Source organism: Peromyscus eremicus, chromosome 17 (assembly GCF_949786415.1).
Source record: "Peromyscus eremicus chromosome 17, PerEre_H2_v1, whole genome shotgun sequence".
Classification (NCBI taxonomy): domain Eukaryota; kingdom Metazoa; phylum Chordata; class Mammalia; order Rodentia; family Cricetidae; genus Peromyscus; species Peromyscus eremicus.
In genome coordinates, this window is record NC_081433.1 from 17277128 (window position 1) to 17297721 (window position 20594).

Below are 20594 nucleotides of genomic sequence, written 5' to 3' on the forward strand. Positions count from 1 at the left end.
GAAAAGATTCATAGTGCTGAGCTTATTGTCTTTACTGTTAATCTATTTCTGACTAGTTAATTCCGGGAAATGATTTCTTTCTTCCAGTAGTGGCCAATCTTGGGCAATCTTGGGTAGAACCTACCTACACTATGAGCTTCCCTTCTTCTATAGCGTGGAGCTTGTTACATTGTTTCATATTGTTTTAGCAGAGGCTGCCTGGCAACTTTCTAACACAGACCTCAGTTTTCCCAACAGGTGTCTATGTCCATGTGTCCTGCTACTCAACACTCATTGCTCAACATTCAGGCTATAGGCATATATTTTAACTTTGTAGTGGTAGCATACCACTGTACCAGTCTATGTAAGATAGGAAAACTGTAGAACAGTAATAAATAAACCCTGAAATTTGTGTGACCTCACATAACGAGAGTGTATTTGTTTTTCAAACAAAGTCTGGGAGTTCTCATTCAATTAGTAACTTAGAAATTCCAGTGACACAGTATACATCTGTGACCTTAAGGTTCACTGTGGTATCAAGAAAAGGAGATGGAATTTATTAATATAATGTTATATCTGTAATGGTTAATATAATATTCACAATAAAGTTAAAGATGGTATGAGGAAGCTAAATATGCCTACCTACTTGTGAACCTAAGTACAAAATTCTAAGCAAAATTTAATCTACATCAGTTTGAATCAATATATCAAAATGGTAAAGCATGACCAAAAAGAATTTATCCCAAGAATTCCTATAGCAGTTGAAATGAGAAAATACTTCTGCCATTCTCAACACATACAGAAATAGTAAAAGCAAATGACCATACAACAGATGAAAAAAAACAATAAAATATGCATGACTGAAAACTCTTCGCAGACAAAAATTATTTTGATAAGGATTTCAGCAAAGCAGATACCTGTTCTCGGTTCATTTAAATATGACCAAACAATAATAAAAGCACTCGGGAGGTAGAGGCAGGCGGATCTCTGTGAGTTCGAGGCCAGCGTGGTCTATAGAGTGAGATCCAGGACAGGCACCAAAACTATACAGAGAAACCCTGTCTCCAAAAACAAAAACAAAAACAAAAACAAAAACAAACAAAAACAAACAGAAAAAAAAACATTTGAGCAAGCAAGATAGCTCAACAGGTAAAGGCACTTACCATGCAAGCCTCGTGGCCTGAGTTCAGTTCCTGGAACCCATGTAAAGGTGGAAAGAGAGAACTAACTCCTCAAAGTTGTCTTCTGACCTCCCTCCATGTGCCGCAGCACTCATACCCCAAGCCCCTCGAAATAATAAGCAAAACAAAACAAAACAAAACAAAAACAAAAACAAAACAAAACATTCCAATTAAAAACTGAACTTTCACAAAGGTGATTCATCTGTACAACAGATATCTATTCAATGGAAGCCCTTGCTCACATTACTATTAAAGGTAGGAACCAGACCAGTAAGTCATGATGATTCCTATTGTTTACAGACAGGCCCCAGCCTGGATGAAGGACAAGGACACAGCCGTTATCATAAGTAGAGGATGATATGATCATCTACAACAATAAAGGGAATCAAAAGCAGAACAAAAGCAATCGAGTATAAAATTAACATATCAATCACTTCAGAAGCACCAGTAATGAACAATTTCTTAAAAGGATCCCATTCATGAAAGTGACAGAAAACTGTGCTAGACTGAAGAATAAGAAAATGGAGAAAACTATGGAATCTAGACCATCCGAACAAGGATAAGCCATGTTCTTACACTTAATTGTTTTTCAATTAAACTTTTCAAATAAACTAAAATACCTACCAATCCAATGCAACCCATTCAAAACCCTGAGGATTTTTAACGAAACGTGTATAACCCATCCACAAAGTAGAATGTGCGATCACAAGCAATATATATTGGCACATCACAGTGGAACCATCTTGCTGAGCCACATACCAGTGTTGGAGGAGCTTCTGTTTCAGATTTACCAACACCAGGGACTGAGCAAAGTCACATGAACCATGTCATAGGCAGGAAGAAGTAGACCTGTATGTCCTCGGGCTGGGGGTAGGAGAGAACATGGTTTCTACAGTAAACAGCAACATATTGTGTTTTCTAAACATTTAAAAAACAGAATTGGGAGAGATACAATAATAAAATAATAAAGGGCATATCCAAAAACTAAAAGTTAGGCTCTGCAACAGGTAATGCCAAGAGGAAAAGAAAGGGCATAGACTGAGAAAAAAATGTTCTTCAAAAGCAGATCTGGAGTGGGGCGATAGCTCAGTGGATAAAACACCCATCATGCAAGTATAAGGTCCTGAGTTCAAATCTCCAGAACCCAACTAAAGCTGAGCATGGGAAGACACATCTGTAATTCCTGTGGTCCTACAGAGGGATTGGATGTGGAGACAGAATATCCCCAGAAGTGCAAGGGCCAGCTAGGCAGAGTGAAAAACAAGAGAGAATCTTTAACTAAAGTGCAAGCAGAGACTGACATCTGGGTCTGTTGTCCTCTGATCTCTGTATCATCTCTCTCTCTCTCTCTCTCTCTCTCTCTCTCTCTCTCTCTCTATCTATCTATCTATCTATCTCTATCTCTATCTCTCTTTCTCTCTCTCTCTCTCTCTCTCTCTCACACACACACACACACACACACACACACACACACACACACGCCAGACATATATATACATAGAAGGTTAAAAATAAAATAAAGCACATCTGATAAAAGATTATTACCCAAAACATACAAAGAATTTTTAAAGGTAAGAGTGGCACAGAAGCCAAGTTTAAAAATGGACAAATAACCTGAAAAGACCCCTCTCAAAAAGAAAGAAAGAGCAAGTGAGCCTATGAGAAGATCTCGGGCGCAGGGCTGAAGAGCGGGCCCCGTGTTCAAAGGCTAGGCTGAAGGCCAAACATCAAAATTTCAACAGCATATGCCATTAGAAAATTGTAAATTAAAACAATGAGACACCACTACACTCTCTTACCATCATAATGACTCCAAAGGAATGAAAAACTATGTTCATATAAAACCTGAACACGCAGGTAGACAGTAGCTGTCTTCACCACTGTTGAAATGGGAAGCTGCTGAGAGGTCTCTCAGTAGATAAATGGATAAACTGTGGTTGATACAGACAATGGAATGGATAGTTTTCAACACTTCAAAGAAATAAGCTATCAAGCCACAGAGAGACATTAAGGAATCCAAATTGTATGCTTTGAATTAAAAGAAACCTGTCTGCAAGGCTAGCTGCATCATGCATGATTCCAACTATGCAGCCTTCTGGGACAGGCAGACAGTGAAAGGTGGTCGCTTAGGGAGAGTGGGAAGGAGGACGGATAGGAGAAGAGGATTGTCGGGTCAGTGAGGCTACTCTGCCCGATACTGCACTGATGGGCATCCGTGTGCAAAACACAGAACATACAGAACCCGAGTGCAAACACTTGCACTTGTTGGCTGGAACAAATGCACCTTGTAACACCACATGTTGACCCCTGTGGGAGAATGGAGGGCAGGGGCTACATCCAAACACTATTGTCTGCTCTCTTCCGCTGTGAATCTGAAACGGCCCTAAAAAGTGAAAGTTAACGATTTTTCTTTTTTAAAAAACTGAGGAGCTGGAGAGGTGATTCAGAGGGTACAAGCACTAACGGTCCTTCCAGAGGACCTAGGGTGGATTCCCCGCGCCCACATGGCAGCTCACAACTGCCTGTAACTCCAGTTCTAAGGAATACTGTTTCACCTTCTCCTGACCTCCAAGGGCACCAACCAGGCCCAGAAGTGGTACACAGACTTACATGCAGCAAAATACTCATACGTGTAAAATTTAAATTAAAAAAAAAACTCTTTTAAAAGCTGTGGGTAAATTTGTGTATTCCCCACAATTTTAAAGATTAAAGATAATATAGTAATCTATCCATGCATAAAAAAAAAATCAAACTTCAATATTGGTATTCCATTGAATTTCATGAAGAAAAGTTTGCTGGTTTAAGTCCGTGTGTGTGTGTGTGTGTGTGTGTGTGTGTGTGTGTGTGTATACATATATATTTCATTAAGTAAAAAGAGGGGAGGGAGGGAAGAAGGAGTTTTAGGGGTTGGATGGATTGGATGGATTAGAGGGAAGAAATGGGAAGGGAGGAGTAAAGCTTGCTGGTATGTTTTTAGATTCTGTATCGCAACTGTTCCTTTTCTTTTGGCCCAACATACTGGTGTAGCATGCAGAGAGTCTGTGATTGTCTGAAATGGCTACAAAAGTCCTCCTTTGTACTTCAAGTTAAACACCAGATTGGAAGCAGAAGGAATACAGTCTGGGTGTCTTCTCTCGATGCCCCTGGAGAACAGTACTTAGTTGTGTTTCCGTTTTGGCTTTTCGAGACGGTTCTCAGTTCTGAAGTGTGTTAACATGTAAAAGGTATGGCTCTGTTGTTTTAAATGTTACCATACACCCTTAAATTTCTATTTTAATTTCTAATATAATAAACAGGAAGAGGGCACTCATCAGAACCCAACGGTGCTGGCACCCTGCCCTCACCTTCCTACTCTCCCACGTGAGGAACACATGACATGGAAGCAAAAGACGCATTTCACAAGGTCTACAGGACAATGGGCAACATGTCAGAGCTGGAGACAAGCGCTGGACTCACAACTTCAACATTACAACCTGCCAAGTTGCCATGAGCATCTAAACCACCCTACTTGACCCAACAACTCAGCCAGGAGTATGCCCCTGCCCAGACCCCATATGCACCTCTACACTCTCTCTGAGCTTAGGGTTTTGTGGCTCACTGGCTTTCCGTTCCTATTTCCGGCGAATTATTATGGCATGCACATCATCCGTGGAAGGCGGTTTTGGAGTTTAAGTGGGGTTCCAGAAGCTGTTGGGAGTGCTTTTTGGGGATATGCTTTTTGAGTTTTATGACCGTGCATGACAGACCTACGAGAAAAGTGTCCCCCAAACTCAGAGTCCCAGCCCCGCGGAGCACTCACCGGGTCCTGATGCCAGCACGCTCCCGAGCATGGCCAACAGCAGCAGCAGTGGGCACAGCGTGGCGCCCAGCATGGCGCCTCCTGGAGCACCCAGGCAGTTGTAAAGCCGTTGCGTGGGGCACGTGCCCGGGGCCTCGGTGGGCCACGTCTTTGGAGCGCACCCACTCCCGCCCCGCCTCCACCTGCCACCACTCACCTCAGTTCTCACCCTGGTCCCCCGCTGCGTGCAGCAAAACCCGCGCATGCGGAGCTGGAGACGCTTGTGATGGATGGTGCACAGGAGCCAAAGCACAATCTGTGTATGTACTCTTTCTAAGGTTGAACTAAGATTTATTTTTGCGATGTGTGGAGAAATTTCTCAAGACAGAGTAAAATGATGTTCTTATTCTGGATCTATGCTTCCACAAGCACAACGCTCCTTGGACTTGCCACCAGGCTTTCTTCCAACGTGGTTCTCTACTGCCTTGGCTTAAATTCATGTAATTTCGTTCTTCTTAGAAACGTACCAGTGCGATTAATTTACGTAGCATTGGCAGATCCCTGATATTCTACAGTGCCTACATGTCAGCCCACCGCCTAGCTGAAACCTCAGCGCGACAGTCACATGCTTCTAAAGGCAGATTCCTGTCAGTCAGCCAACTTTCTTCATCCTCAGAGGTGCTGCCGGACCTGTGGCCTTCAACACCGCCTTATTCCTCACCAGGGTAACTGTTAAAATATTTATCCTGAAAAATGAACTTTGTATCTTCTAATGTGTTTTCCTTAAACACAGGTGTTGTGCACATTTGGCAAAAGTCGTAACACATAAATTAATAAGACTCCAAATAGTTGTGTATTTAGAAAGTAACAGGAAGACCAAAAAGGAATTTCAAGTATTTTATTTGTTGTAAATGTTTTTATTTTAATATGTATATATACACAAACCAAAATATTATTTTAGAAAACTAATGAAATTCAGTTAATATACCTATTATTAAACTTCTTTATGAAAGATTATGAAAAAATTTAAGTGTTTAAAATTTTAGTGTCAATATCATTTCTTTCAAAGTACAAATTCATTTTAATACAGCTGAGACAGTAACTCACAGATGCCATGATAATGTCTGTAGTTACCTAAGGAAATCATTTCTTCCTTCCTCTCTCCACCCTAATTTTTATGAAAATATTAGTCAAAAGAGATAAGATCCAGCACACCTTAGTAAATGTAAACATTCTAAATGACTCAATATCAAGCTTTGAAATTCAGATTTGAGAGTTAAAGTGCTCATGAATTCTCAAGTGGTTTAATATAACAGCTCACCTGGCGAAGGCATTCTCCATGCTTCTGTTCAATCGGCACCTATCTGCTTCAGTCTACCACCTCGTACCGGAAAGTGTGCACTTCAACTAAAGCAACTCTACCACAATGCTTTACGTGATGTGTAAAGAAAATTTAGTGTTAAAGCAATTTCTACCATTCATTGGAGTTGAAAGATCATAAAAAATGGAAGCCAGTGACTGATTTAGTGTTAAATCAATTTTATCATAGTTATTATTCGTGAAAGATCATAAAAAATGGAAGCCAATAACTGAATACACACCATATTTCAAACTTTCAAATTATATCACGACCTAGTAATTGTGGTTCTTGTGTATTCTTCTTCGGGACATCTGCATTTTTGTGTATGAGAAAGAGACAGGAGTCTGTATAAATGGCTGTTAATCCATGCAAGGTGAAGCTGTAGACATTATTGGCAGTTAGTCAGTTTTCCTAGGTTAATACATGTTCAAATGTTCAACCAGAAACTATTAATGAAAACTGAGGTCAAAAAGTCAGGATTACATTTAAGCACATCATGACAAATCTTACACCAATACAGTTAATTTGAGAATCATTACAATAATATGTTCAAAATAACTTAATCCACGTTAAGGGCATTAAACTCACAAATGACCAAAGAAGACATTTTAATAATGGGAAGTTAACTCTAAATCTCCTGGAGTGTCTGCACGTTCCTGTATTTCTCAACTCCCCACTCCGTTTCTGTGTTAATAAAGCTTGTTTTGTGGTAGTTTGTTTTCATTCATAGTTGGAAGAGAAAGCTTTTCAAGAAAACATCAGGAAAACAAAAACAAAAACAAAAACAAAACAAAAAGCATTTGCTCAGTTCCCTGAAGACTTCTGAAAAATAAGAACCTAACATCAGGTGAGGGAGCTGTATAACGGAGGTGCAGGAGCCGGCCGGGCAGGAACCAAATTTCCCTGAGATGATATTTTTGGCTGCGGTGGAGGTGGCCTGTGAGGAGGAAAAATAAGTTAGCAGAGTGCGTGGACTGAATGAAATAATGCTGGATTCATGACAAGCTCAACACAACACAACCCTCAACCTCTCTGAGCACAGGCAAGGGCACTCTCTACTCCATGCTCTGAGATCATTGTCCATACAGTATTCACTGGCTAAAGGGACCCAGTTTTAGACTAGTCTAGGCTAGTCTAACTAGTCTAAAATGGGGAATCACTATGTGTGTGTATGTGTGACGGCTGAGCACTCAGTTCTGAATGGGACATCTATGCATCCCCTCTGTGGTTCAGGGAACCCCAAAGAAAAGGCAGAAGAGAGAACCAAAGATCCTGAGAGCTGGAGATGTGCTGGGAAACCCTGTCTCCTGGCAACGACGTGGATGTTACACCCAAGAATCTGCAGACATGGAGGGCGCCCAGACAAGATCTAATTGAGAAAAAGCCCACCAGCATCCCATCACGTACATGTGTAGGAGGAACTTGTGGGACTTGATCCCCTCCCTGAGGAGCTACAGGAAGCTAAGGGTTACTGGGGGAGGGGCAATCCTGTTCTTCGGCTGTTAAATAGTTTTCATTTTCGTATTGTTTTACTTCTGTCCATTTAAAATTATCTTTAATTGAAAAATTATGGGTGGATTATGGGTATGGCTGAAGAGAAGGCTCAGCAGTTAAGAACAATTGATGATCTTATAGAAGACTTAGTTTCTGTTCCCAGCATCCATATGGTAGCTCACAACCATCAAAAAGTCCAGTTTGAGGGGATCTGACATCCTCTTCTGGCCTCCATGTGCACCAACACACATAGTGTACACACATGCATACATATATATATATATATATATATACATACATACACACATATATAAATACATACACACATACACACATACATACATACATACATACTGGCAAAAACTCATATACATAAAATTAAATAAATAAAAATATAAATCTTTTTCTAAATTATGGGCATCAAACCACTGCTCTGTGTAAAACTAACTCTAGGTTCACACACAGGAGTGAAACTCCAGATCCCTCAAACGGTATCCAACCTGACATTTCAACAAGCCATTATATCTACACACATCCATCTCAAGATCCAGACTCTAAGCTGTGGCCCCCCTTCTCCCTCCCTCCCATGCCACCCTAGAGCACTATCTAGAAAATAACTCAGCTCGCGTGTTTTCCTCTTCATCCTCAGGGGGATGGCAACGCCCTCCTCCCGAATAGTAAGTTACACATGGAGAAAGCACTGGCTATGACAGTATGACTGGGATGTAAGGGATTTGGGAGTGGGAAGAGTCAGACACATTTCATAGGACATAAAGTGCAGTAACACATTTCACATGTCCTTCAAGTGTTATGCATTCAGCCTATCACCTCAGTTCTGGTATTTTTAGATTCTGGGATCTGTGTTTTTCTGGCGGGCGGGGGGGGGGGGGTTGTGGGGTTTTTTTTGTTTTGTTTTGTTTTGTTTTTTAATTTCCAGTTCTATGTTGAAATCTCAATCTGGACCACTAACAGGATCAGAATTATTTAAAGCCCATGTCTGACGATCACTAGAAGATCTCTGATTCTCTTTTTATGGTGCATGATATAGTTTTAGTCACAATTTCTACACTTGTATTCCCGGCTCTTTTGCGCAGAAATCAATCAAGAGTATAGAACATCTCTGGCCCTGGGTCCCCAAAGCCTGGAAAGCTTGTCTTGAGACTTCTCCCTGGGCAGAACTGTAATTCTGCCTCCTCGGCCCTCCTAGTTCCTTGAAGGCACTTCTGAGCCCCCTGGTTCCTGACTTGTCACCAGAACAGGTGGATGCGTGTGTGACAGAAACGTCCTCCACAAAGCCCATCGTCTCTGCGTCCTGCTCCGGCCCTGGCCCTGGCCCCACAGTCCCTACCTCCTCGGTCTCTTCCTTTCCAAAGGCTCACATCTCCTGCTCTAGCTTCTCCAGCCATCTCTGTGGGAGAGCGGGCACCACCACCGAGTCTTCTACCATTCGTTATTATAAGGTCCTTGATTCTGAATTTCACACACACCAAAAGCTCTACAGGGCGGCAGGCTGACTCCGTTTTTTGTTAAGATTTTTTTTCTGATGTTGTACTAATATAACGACATTCATTTAAAAGTTCTTAGAAAGCTTTCCCACAAATTGTGTGCTATTCGAACTTGTTCCAAGCTAAATTACCTAATACCTTGCCCTAAGTCAACTTTAAATGGAAATTGTAAGGCATTGACTCCTGAATTTTAATGTGGCCAAGTCATCTAAACCCATTTCTTCCCAACCTTGATGGAAACTGGGGAGGCTGCTTGGCTGCATAGGTTGGTACTGGAAATCTGTTTGCAGTCATAGGCTGAAAAGAAAAGAAAAGAAAATGCATAGTTACTGCTCGAGTGTAGTCATAAATCTGTCTTAGGCCTAAGGTTATTTTGTATAAAAGTAATTAATATACTTATCAGGCTATTTACAATGCTGACATTCAAAACTATTTTGGTTAAATGAGCCAGGGGTGAAGATCAAAGGCAGAGTGCTTTTCTAGCATGCATAAAGCTCCAAGTTTGATCTCCAGGACAGCAGATTGAAAAATATTTTCCTGTTCAACCCATCTTTACTACTAAATGTTATACTTCCTTATTTTAAAGCTGTATTTTCAAATTAAATAATACTAAGTTATAATGAAATTGAATTAACTAAAGACTGCCAATATATTTTAAATAAAATATTCTGAAATTTTATTAGCTTATAGGCTTCTATAAGTTACCTGATTGGTAGTATGAATACCAATCACCTATTATCCCTAATATTAGAATTCATGATACTCTTCCTTGACACAGTGGTGAAATACAGTAAATATAAACTGATCTGCAGCAGAGATAGATTGGAAAACAAGTCCAATGTCCTCTTTTCAGTCATCTGTAGCTTGTGCAGACAGAAAAATCAGTTAAGAAACATCAGCCATGAACTACAGACCTAATAGATACACAAATAACATTTCGTTTTATAGAGGCAAATACTCATTGTTCTCCAGTACACTGAACATTCTCCATGAGAGAGCATTTGTTCAGCCACAAACCAAGTCTTAACAAATATAAGAATACTGAAATCTCAAGTAGCCCAACCACAATGGCATGACTAAAATAAATATAAGAGAATTTCAGAAAACTCCAAAGTACATAGAAATTAAACACTATGTTTCTGAACAATCATTGGGTCAAGAAATCAAAAGAGATACAGAAACACCTCTTGAGACAAAATTGTAAACACAAAATTAACAATGCTTGTAAGATCCATCTGAGGGAAATCTAAGGAGAGTTCATAGCAAACTTAAATCAATAAATACCTACATCTAAAGGAGGACATGCCATTTCAAAAGGAGAAAACTATCAAATAACAACCTAATGCTCTATTATAAAACCTAGAAAAATAAAAATAAACCAATCATAAAAACTGTAAGAAGGAAATTCTATAATGATAAAGTTAGTAGAAGGAAAGAAAAAATAAAGAGGAGAGGAGAAATACTTGAAATAGTCAAGAAACACTTGTGAAAATAAGGAGTAAGGTTTTGAAAAGATAAAATCAAAATACTATTATCTAGACGTGATAGTCAATACTTTCAGCTTGACGGGATCTAAAATTACCTCAGAGATGAGCCTCTGGCACACCTGTGAGGGATTAGCTTGATTAACTGGAGTTGGAAGACCCACCACGATGGAGGGTGGCACCATTCTTTGGGTTTGGGCTGTAGGCTGCTTCGAAAGGGGAAGAGCTCACACTGCTCTCCTCTTCCAGACTATCAAGATCTAGCTGCCTTTGCTTTCCCAACACAAAGGACTGCGCACCCTCGAACAGTGAGCCAAAATGAGCCCTCCTGCCTGTCAGCTGCTTTGTCGGGGTTCTTTATTATAGCAAAAGGAAAAGTAACTGATACACTAGACTATCAGAAGGAGAAAGGACGGCAGATTCAGAACCAGAAGAGGAGGCATTATAATCCAAAATGCAGCCAAACAAACGATCCTTAAGCTGCTGCTGTAAACAACAAACTGAATAAACTAGAAAATAAATACGTGTCTAGAAACATACAACCTATCACTAGTGACTGGTGAATAAATAAAAAATCTAAACCGATGACTCATAAGTAAGATTTGGATCAGCAAGAACTCACAGCTAAATGCTCACACAACCCAAGGCAACCTACAATGTCACTGCAATCCCTGTCAAAATTCCAGAGCAGTGACGTGGAGTGTGTGACATGTGCAGGTGTGCACACCACAGACAGTATGTATGTGAACGTCAGAGGGCATCCTTGGGTACCAGTCCTTGCCAATCTCCCTTTTTGACCCAGTCTGTTGTTCATGCTGGGTACACTAGACTAGCTGGCCCAAACACTTCTGGGGTTTCTGTCTGTACCTCCGGTTTCACTGGGGAGCATGGAGATTTCAGATGTGTGCTGTCATGCCCAGCTTGACATGGGTCCTAGGGATTCAAACGCAGGTCCCCAAAACTTTGAAAGCAAGCCCTTTGCCCACTGAACCATTTCTCTGGCTAGGGCAATGATATTTTTTTTAAAGATATTTTATATGCATGTTTTGCCTGAGTGAATGTAAGTGCACCCTATGCATGCCTGGTGCCCGAGGAGGCCAGAAGCAGGCATTGGACCCCCTGGAACTGGAACTCTGGGTGGTTATGAGCTGCCATGAGGGTGTTGGAACTGAACCCAGGTCCTCTGCAAGAGCAGCCAATGCTCTCAACTTCTAAGCTGTCTCTCCAGCCCCCAGGTCAATTGATTTTTGGCAGAAGTGTGAAGAAAACACACTGGAGATACCACAGTCTTCTCACACACAAGTTATGGCTACAGAGGAGTAAACGTCTCCCAACAAACAGAGCGGCTAGATTACAATGGCATATTGTACATTTTGAATAACTCTACAAAAGGGCCTGGTGGCACAAGTGTGCAATCTCAGACACCCAGGAAGCTGAACAGGAGAACTGTAAGTTCAAGGTCAACTTGGGAAACTTGAGAAAAACCCCGTGTCAAAGGGGAAGGGCGGGTAAGACGGCTCAGCGCCCTCTGCTGCCTCCACACTATCTTCTTAAACAGCTAGCACTTCTTTAATGTCTTTGTATTTACTATTTTACTTCATGCAAAATAATTTATGTATATGACTATTTTGCCTGCACATTAGTGGACCCCCGGAACTGGGGTTATAGGTAACCACCATGTAAGTGCTGGGAATCGAACTTGGGTCCTCCAAAAGAGCAACAAGTCATCTCTCCGGCTCCAAGAATCATTTCTTTGTGGTATCAACATTCAAAATCCTTTCCTTTTGAGGTTCTTTTTTTCTTGCTTATTTGGTTGGCCAGGGCTGGATACAACTGAAGTGTCTACTGATGAATGGACGAAGAGTATATCTTGATTTAATGAAACCTACGTGCTCGTGTCCCAGCTGGTAGTACTATTTGGGGAAGGGCTAGAAACAGTTTTGTGAAACTTACACCTTCTCTAGATGGGCCGACTGGAGGAACATGCTGAGGACCCCCGAGCTGTCGAGGGCCACTAGGGACCCCAGGCTGTCTAGAGACGCCTGGGCCCCCAGGCTGTCTAGAGACGCCTGGACCTCCAGGTTGTCTAGAGACACTTGGACCACCAGACTGTCGAGACACGCTTGCTTGACTTCTGCCATCTGATCTGAAAGACATGAGTACTCGGAGTTAATTCATGAGAACATTTGTACAGGACACACTACACATAGCTTCCATTTTCCCAATGCAAAACAACACTGTTGGTGATGGTGGTCGTGATGAGAGAGGATGCTGAGGCCTCTGTGGTGTTTTTAATGGCGTTCACACAAATCTCGTCCTTGTGGGACTAGAAGAGATTCCTAAGCCCATTTCAGAATTCAAGAACCTGAAATTCTAAGAATCTATGAAATTCCATCAACGAGGTCAGTGTTCTCTAACTTTCCTCCTCAATTTTTTCTTAAAAATCAGAGAAAAATAAAAGCAAATTCTGAGGTTGCATGCACATGTGAAGCCTTCACCCTAAAACTCAGCAAGTTCAGTGGCTGGCACCATACCAGCTAAGCAATCGCCCCTCTGAGGGGCCGGAGAGCCTGCCAGGCAGGGATGCTTGGAGACTGCTCTGCTCTGTGACTAAAACTGCAGACTCAGACACAGAAGTCTGCGGAGAACTGTGATGGCCAGTGGGGGTGGGGACAGAACACTTCCAACTCTGAAGCTCCTCCTACCAGCACACTGCAGGAAAGTATAACACAGTATGCGACAAACAGGGCCCTAAAGTCTACACGGACACCTGGGGTCCTTATCAGAGCTGTACGAGAACTGCATGCCCATACTGGGCTTGGCTGATACTTCCTCGTCTAACCTTTAAAAACCCTACAAAATAGGCAATATTATTATCCTCATTTTATAGGAAGTTATGCCAATTTCAGTTCACATTTTTACCAAATTACTGACAGAAAATCTGAACTCATATCTGGTCATAATGCCCTTGCTAACATATGCTAAATACTGATTCAATGCTTTAGAAGTGACTTTTGATGGGGATGTTTATGCAAGTTCAAATTATGCCATCTGAATTATAAAAACCTTAACTTTTTCCCACCAAAACTTATTTCTTAAATTCTGTTTTCAAAACCGAGAGTTGAAACTTCCTTCCTAAGAACTGATACATGAAAGGAAGACATGGAAGTTTCCCACACGTCTTATTTTTATCCTGTGTTTTATCTCTGGTTAGAAAACCTCAATCAAATGTCAAGCCCTCAATTTTACTTGCAACTATCAGAAACCAGAGTAAGGCACAATGAGCCCCAAGGACCACTGCTAACAGCATACAGATTGCTCACACAGCCCTTCGCCTGCCTGGCCTACGAGGTGGCTTACATACCAGTCTTTCTTTCTCCTTTTCTCTTCTTTAATTTGTGTGGGTGTGTGTGTGTGCTTGTGTGTGTGAGAGAGAGACTGTGTGTGTGTGTGAGTGATAAGGTCTCCCTAGATCGTCCAGGCCAGCCTTGAACTCACGGCCCTCCTGCCTCAGCCTCCCAAGCCTTTAGACCACAAGCCCACGCCAGCGGGGCTGGTCCCCCACCATCTTCACCCATGTTTATCACATCAAAAGAACAGCACGATATCACAGAACCCCACTTCTAAAAGATTTCTGAGTTCTACGACAGATCATGAACAATGACTTTAAATTACTTAATACACATTAAAGAGGAAAAGCTAAGTACTCGTACGCTTGCGACCTCTTCTTCCTGAAGAAGGTTTTCCGAAGGTCATTTCTCTTGACAAAGAGGAAAATGGCGACCGCAGCAAGGGGGACGACTAGGAAGAAGAACACCAGAAGTCCATCCCTCAGCGCCGTGCTCTTTGCTGGAAAGACAACATGCACACCGATGGGCAATCACATGAGACGTCAGTGCTCTCCACCCAGGATGGCCCGGGTAATCGTACATTTCACATCAGCACTTTTGTTATTTAATCTTCTAGTGTTTCCTCATGCAAACCTCAGAAAGGACAAAATACATCTCCCGGGAGTCCTCTGTCACACAGGCCCTACTGGGCATCACTTCTTCACCTGCTCCTGTCTACACCGCACGCAGAGACTTCCTTGCTCTCAATCCAGCTACATAAACAGAGAGGGAGTTCTGATACGTGCTGCTCTTTGGTCAACACTTCAGTACTGAAGAAATGTTACAACGTGTGACTTTGCTCTTAAGCCTGGGCACATGTACCCCGGCATGACTACAGAACAATCTTCCCCGGAGAAGATTTGTTCTATGTCAGGGAAATGCATTCATCCTTTCTTAGATGTGTTATAAAGCTGTCCTCCACAGTAATGGTTAAAATTTGGTACATTCCCAAGCGATATATAAAAATTTTCCATAGCCCGTACAAGGCCAAAATTCTGGCTTTTTTCCCAATATGGTAGGTTAAAGAAAAAGTGATATCATATGGGATTTAAAATTACATTTTTATACTGAGTTGAGCATTTTTCCATGTTTTATACTGAATATTTGGTTTTCTTCTTTTCCATTTCTTCAAGCTCTTTATATATCACAGATTTAGCTTTATCTACAATATGACATGGAAATTCGCCTGTGGTATTATAGATCTTTCCAGATGCACATGACAAGATAAAATTGACAAACCTTAGACAAATCAAAAGAGAGAGAGAAATCAATAAAATTCAAGTTGGAAAGGGAATATTACAACAGATACCACTGAAATCCAGAAGATTACTAGAGAAGTTTTTACAAGTCCAATAAACGGGGAAATCTACAAGATATTGTTAAGTATTTAGACACACTCACTTCTCCCAATTAAACCAAGAGGATATTAAGATCTACTAAGTCAACAACCTCTGACCCTGCCGCTGTAACAGAAAGTCTTTCAACAATGAATGAAATGACTAGGCACAGGCAGACTCACGGCTCAGTGCTCCAGACATTTAAAGACAGTCTGACATTGGTTCCCTCAAACTGTTCCATGCGTTAGAAAGGGAGGGAATCTCCAACAGCAATCCTCAAAGCCAGTGTTACTCTTGTTCAGACTATAATAAAGATGCAACAAAAAAGAAAAGGAGAGATATGGGGGGGGGAGGAACTACAGATGAACATCCTTCATAGAAACAGATACAAAATCCTCAATAAAATACTTGAAAATCGAATTGTAAGACATTCCTTAAAAAATTATACACTATCAGTAAGATGGTTTCATTCTGGGCTATAAAAATGGCTCAACGTATGGTGTAAATATGAAGAAAATGTCAGCACACAAATAGAAAACCATAGGGTCATCTGAAGACACAGAGAAAGCCTGAGATGAACCTCAACGCCCCCTCATGAGAAACACTGCATAAACTATGCGTGGAAGGCCCTGAACATAACAAACGATATACTGACCACAGCCAAGATTATTAAGGAGGAAAACCAGAAATCACCTCCTCTAAAATCAGTACCATGACAAAGGTGCCCACTCAGCCTTCGGCCTTCTTATCTATTGTGGTACCGAAAACTTGCAAGAGAAACCAGTCAAGAAACAGAAATAAAAATCACTAAGAGGAACGGAAGAAGTTCAACTACTCCTGTGTGCAGGTGTGATTATCTATACCACAAACTCCCAAAGATGCCACCATATACTCTTAGAACTGATTTTTTACGTTTAGCTGGACCATTAGATACTTTTAAGTGAAAAGCCAGTACGTGGAAAACAAACAAACAAACAAAGAAACAACAACAAAAAACTACACCAGAGTAAGAGCAAACCAGGGAAATGATCCCATTCACAGTAGCCCCAAAATAAAACAAACAACAAGAATCAAGGCATAGAACGAACCAAGAAGGTAAAAACCTCTATAATGAAAATGACGAATCTAAGAAAGTGAAAAAAGACACCCCACATGCTCACGGGCTGTTAAAATAACCTATTACCAAAGCCACCTGAGGCCCAATCACAGTACCACCCTTCACAGGAACAGAAAAAACATCTGAAAACTCATTTGTAAACACAACAGGCCTCCAACAGGCAAAGCCATTCTAAGCAAAATGAGCAGCGCGTCACAGGTACTCAACTCCAGAATACCCATAGTAGCAAAAACTCCGTAACGTTGGCATGACAACGGGCACATCAGCTAACGGGGGGGTCACAAAGCAAACCCACACAGAGAGAACGAACTGAATCTGGATGGAGGAGACGACAGCCACTTCGGCAAACAGTGTGGGAAAGAGGATGTTTGCACACATACCCTGTCCTTGGCCTCTACCAGACAACTCACAAAGGGTCAAGGGCTTCATGTAAGACCCGACTCTGTGAGGTTACTAGAGGGAAACACAGGGAGGGAGAACTCCAAGATACTAGCATGGAGATGTCCTCATTAGTTGGGAATAACAAAAGTACAAACTAATCAGTAGGACGGCATCAAAGTAGAAAGCCTCTACATAACACAGTCCGTAGGCAAAGTGCAGAACGCATGACGGGGACAGACAGGCTCAAATACTGAACGCAAAAACAGTAATCCCATCCATGAACGGGCAGATGAACCCAAACCCTTTTCAAGAGTCACTGGGAAGTACAAATCAAAACTCCCCTAAGATTCTGCCTCACCCCAGTCACAATGATGACTCAGAGGAGACACGGAATGCTCCTGGGGATGAAGGACAGGAAAAAGGACACTGTAAGCTGTTGGTGGAAATCTTCTTAAAAGCCTAAAATCAGAGTAAGTAGGCAATCAAGCTGCACTCCTTTTGGATAGATCCTCTCTTGGATCTATCCAAAAGAACCGAGGTCATAGCAGAGATACATGCATATCCATGTTTACTGTGGCATTATTCACAAGGTCCAAAGCAGGCCCTGTCTTAAATGACAGTGCCACTGATAATGTCCTAAATGACAGCAGAACCCTGACCAGGGAAAAACAGAAGGATTGCTACTGAGCAAATAGAAACCTCATGTCAGCATTCCTCAGAAATCTCACGAAGTGAGTTTCTGTTTGTCAGAAAAGGCCATTATTTCCCCTACCTGCCATCTACAGTCAATGACCTCCAGCAAAGAGCATCTATGTCCCCATTAACCCAGACAAGTCTGCAACAGATCAAAGTCCCCATACTAACTCCTAGGCTGTTCTGGCCCACACCTCACCTCTAACTACTCTAAATCCCAGGCTGTTCTGGCCCATACACCACCTCTAGCTACTCTAACTCTGAGGTTGTTCTGGTTCGCACCTGCTTACCGCTACCCCAGCCCCTGCCCCACACACACACATACTACCTGTCCCCTTAAAACTGGCGAGGCTTTTCCCACACACTGTTATCCTCTGCACTCAACAGACAACCTGAAAGTGTGATCCCCCAATAAACCGTTCTTTCTTCCCAGAGTAGTCTAGTTCGGTGGTTTCACTGTGTTAAGATATAGAACCAACTTAAGTGCCTGTCAGTGAATAAATAAATGTACTTATATAAATATAAACAATGGAGTATTATTCAGTCATAAAGAAAAAAGAAATTTTGTCATTTGTAAGAAAATAAAATTAGGGGCCAGAGAGATGGCTCAGTGGTTAAGAGCACTGGCTGCTCTCCCAGAGGACCCAGGTTCAATTCCCAGCACCCACATGGCAGCTCACACCTGTGGCTCCAGTTCACACAGACATACACGAAGGCAAAACCACCAATGCATATAAAATAAAAATAAATAATTTTTTTATAAAAGGAAAAGAAAATTAGAAATCATTTGTGTTAATCAAAACAAGGCAAACAGAAAAACTAGCTTCAAGTGTTTTATCTCATACATAGACTATGTTTTTTAAAAGCTAATGTTCTGAGGGCAGATGAGAAAAAATAAATGAAAAGAAAATGGAATAAGGCCAGGAAGAGGGCAGAGTAAGAAAGGGCAGTCAGGAGACAAGGTACTAAATGCAAGCAAAGCCTGAAGTACGCATGGTTGGAGACATCATGGTGACACTCATTAATATGTAACCACTATCTACTACTAATAAAAAAAAATCCATCAGTCACTTCCTTGTTAGTGTAGTGGTGAGCATCCTTCTCTGAGTCAGAGAGATGAGTCACTGAGCAAAGGCATGTTTCCTGCCACACCTGAGGACCAGAGCTGGATTCCAGGTACCCACACAGTGGGAACTTACTCAAACATGTCGTTTTCTGACCTTCACACTCACATGGTATGGCACATTCAGCCACACAGACTAAATTACGTTAAATAGATTTTAATTTTAAAAAAGGGCCAGGGAGGTGCGTCAGCAGGGGAAGGAACTTACATCAAGCCTGACGACCTGAGTTCAATCCCCAGGATGTACATAGTGGAAGGAGAGAATTTCCACACGTGTTGTGCCACACATGTACACGTGCATGCACACTCAGCTGCACACACGCTAAATAAAAATAAAAACTTTTAATTTTAAAAAAATCTATATAAAAAATTTTTAAAATAAAATACATATACAAAGCATATATTTGATGAAGGATTTGTATTCATAATATACAAGGAACTGTTACATTTGAAAAAGGAAAAACTTGGGAAACACATTGAACAGAGACATTAATAAATAAGATGTGTTACTGAAAATATGCACATGAAAAGATGTTCCACAGCCTTAGTAACTAGGAGAATGTAATATAAAAGCACAACCGAACATCACCATGTGTGTCGAGAATGGCTTTGGTGGCAAACACTGGCCCTAACTAATATTAGAGAGGCTCCACAGCCCCTCAGGGGACACAGACAGTACCCAGCACCAACTATGCTGACTATACACACACACCTGTGACTATACACACACAACCGTGCTGACTATACACTTACACAACGGCATCGTAAGAGGCTAAGAGTAACTAGTAGTAAAGCATAACCGTTACAATGTACTATAAGTATTACATGAACATGGGTTTTTTCTTTCCAAAACATCTCACTGCCTGTGCTCGCCCTACCTCTTATGATGATGCATGAGATGATGTCATGTCTTTTTGCTGAGGATGTGAGGTTAACAGCGACATGCACCTGACAATGAGTCAGAGCAGGACCAACTACTTTGAGTGACGCTGGATAAATGAACCACAGAGATTTTCCAAACAGCCTTTGGTCACGAGCCACAGCTGCAGACAGTGTTGGACTCCTGCAGCCACTTTGGGAAGATCTGGCAATTTCTGGCAATACTAAACACACACCTACTAGCCAGTTACTCCACTAAGTGTTTGTCCAAGAAAAGACAGCTTATCTTCTCCCCAGGAAAATAAAAATGAGATGCTCTTAAAAAGCAATCACAGTGGCATGTGGTTGTGTAGCAGTACCAGGAGAATAGAGGAGGAGCAGACTCTCGTTGAGATTGGAGCAGATAGGGAACACACCTACCAGAAATAAGAAACTACAGCGTGAGTAACAATGAGCCCAGAGGTAATGAAGGGATCACTTCTTGCCAGAGCACAGTGAAGTGTGGCTGGAAGCTAAACTGAGGGGATCCATGCTGGGCACGTCTGTGTCATGCTAAAGACCTTGGGCCCATCCTAACCACTATGGGGAGGCTCTGAGCTGAGAGCAGGACGTATAGCAAGAGCTGCAAGGGGAGCACCAGAGACCTCTGGTGTGATCTGGGCACGCACAGCAGGAAGCAAGGCAGGTGACAGGAGAGCTGGAAAAGTGCTAGTCTCTAAGGATAGGCAAAAACCTGAGAGGAAAGGGTTTACTAAACTAAAACTGCAGAAATGTCTGCGAGCAAAGCAGGAAGCAGAATGAACGCAATTTCAACGCGCAGCGGATGAGGCGAGTGAAGAGACGAGGATGCCAACTTGTGCCCAAGGCGGCGGCAGGCCGCCCCAACGCCCTTCG

At 41.8% G+C, this 20594-nt stretch overlaps 2 protein-coding genes across 3 annotated transcripts in view; both read right to left on the minus strand.

Annotated features, from left to right (window-relative positions):
• LOC131894097 (disintegrin and metalloproteinase domain-containing protein 32-like) overlaps positions 1-5092 on the minus strand; it is a 107261-nt gene extending 102169 nt beyond the window's left edge. The window contains exon 1 of one of the 2 annotated variants that reach the window (XM_059244262.1): positions 4960-5092. In XM_059244262.1, the coding sequence (XP_059100245.1) occupies positions 4960-5032 (73 nt within the window). In that variant the 5' untranslated portion in view covers positions 5033-5092. Of the gene's footprint in view, positions 1-1142; positions 1260-4959 lie in introns of those variants that run through there. The other variant, XM_059244263.1, reaches the window with a different exon arrangement.
• A 727-nt stretch (positions 5093-5819) lies between these two features.
• Positions 5820-20594, minus strand: part of Adam9 (ADAM metallopeptidase domain 9) — a 79060-nt gene continuing 64285 nt past the window's right edge. Inside the window, exons 19-22 of the mRNA XM_059244264.1 lie at positions 14489-14630; positions 12735-12927; positions 9527-9594; positions 5820-7235 (exon numbers count right to left, since the gene is read on the minus strand). Coding sequence (XP_059100247.1) covers positions 7142-7235; positions 9527-9594; positions 12735-12927; positions 14489-14630 — 497 coding nt within the window. The 3' untranslated portion in view covers positions 5820-7141. The remainder of the gene's footprint in view (positions 7236-9526; positions 9595-12734; positions 12928-14488; positions 14631-20594) is intronic.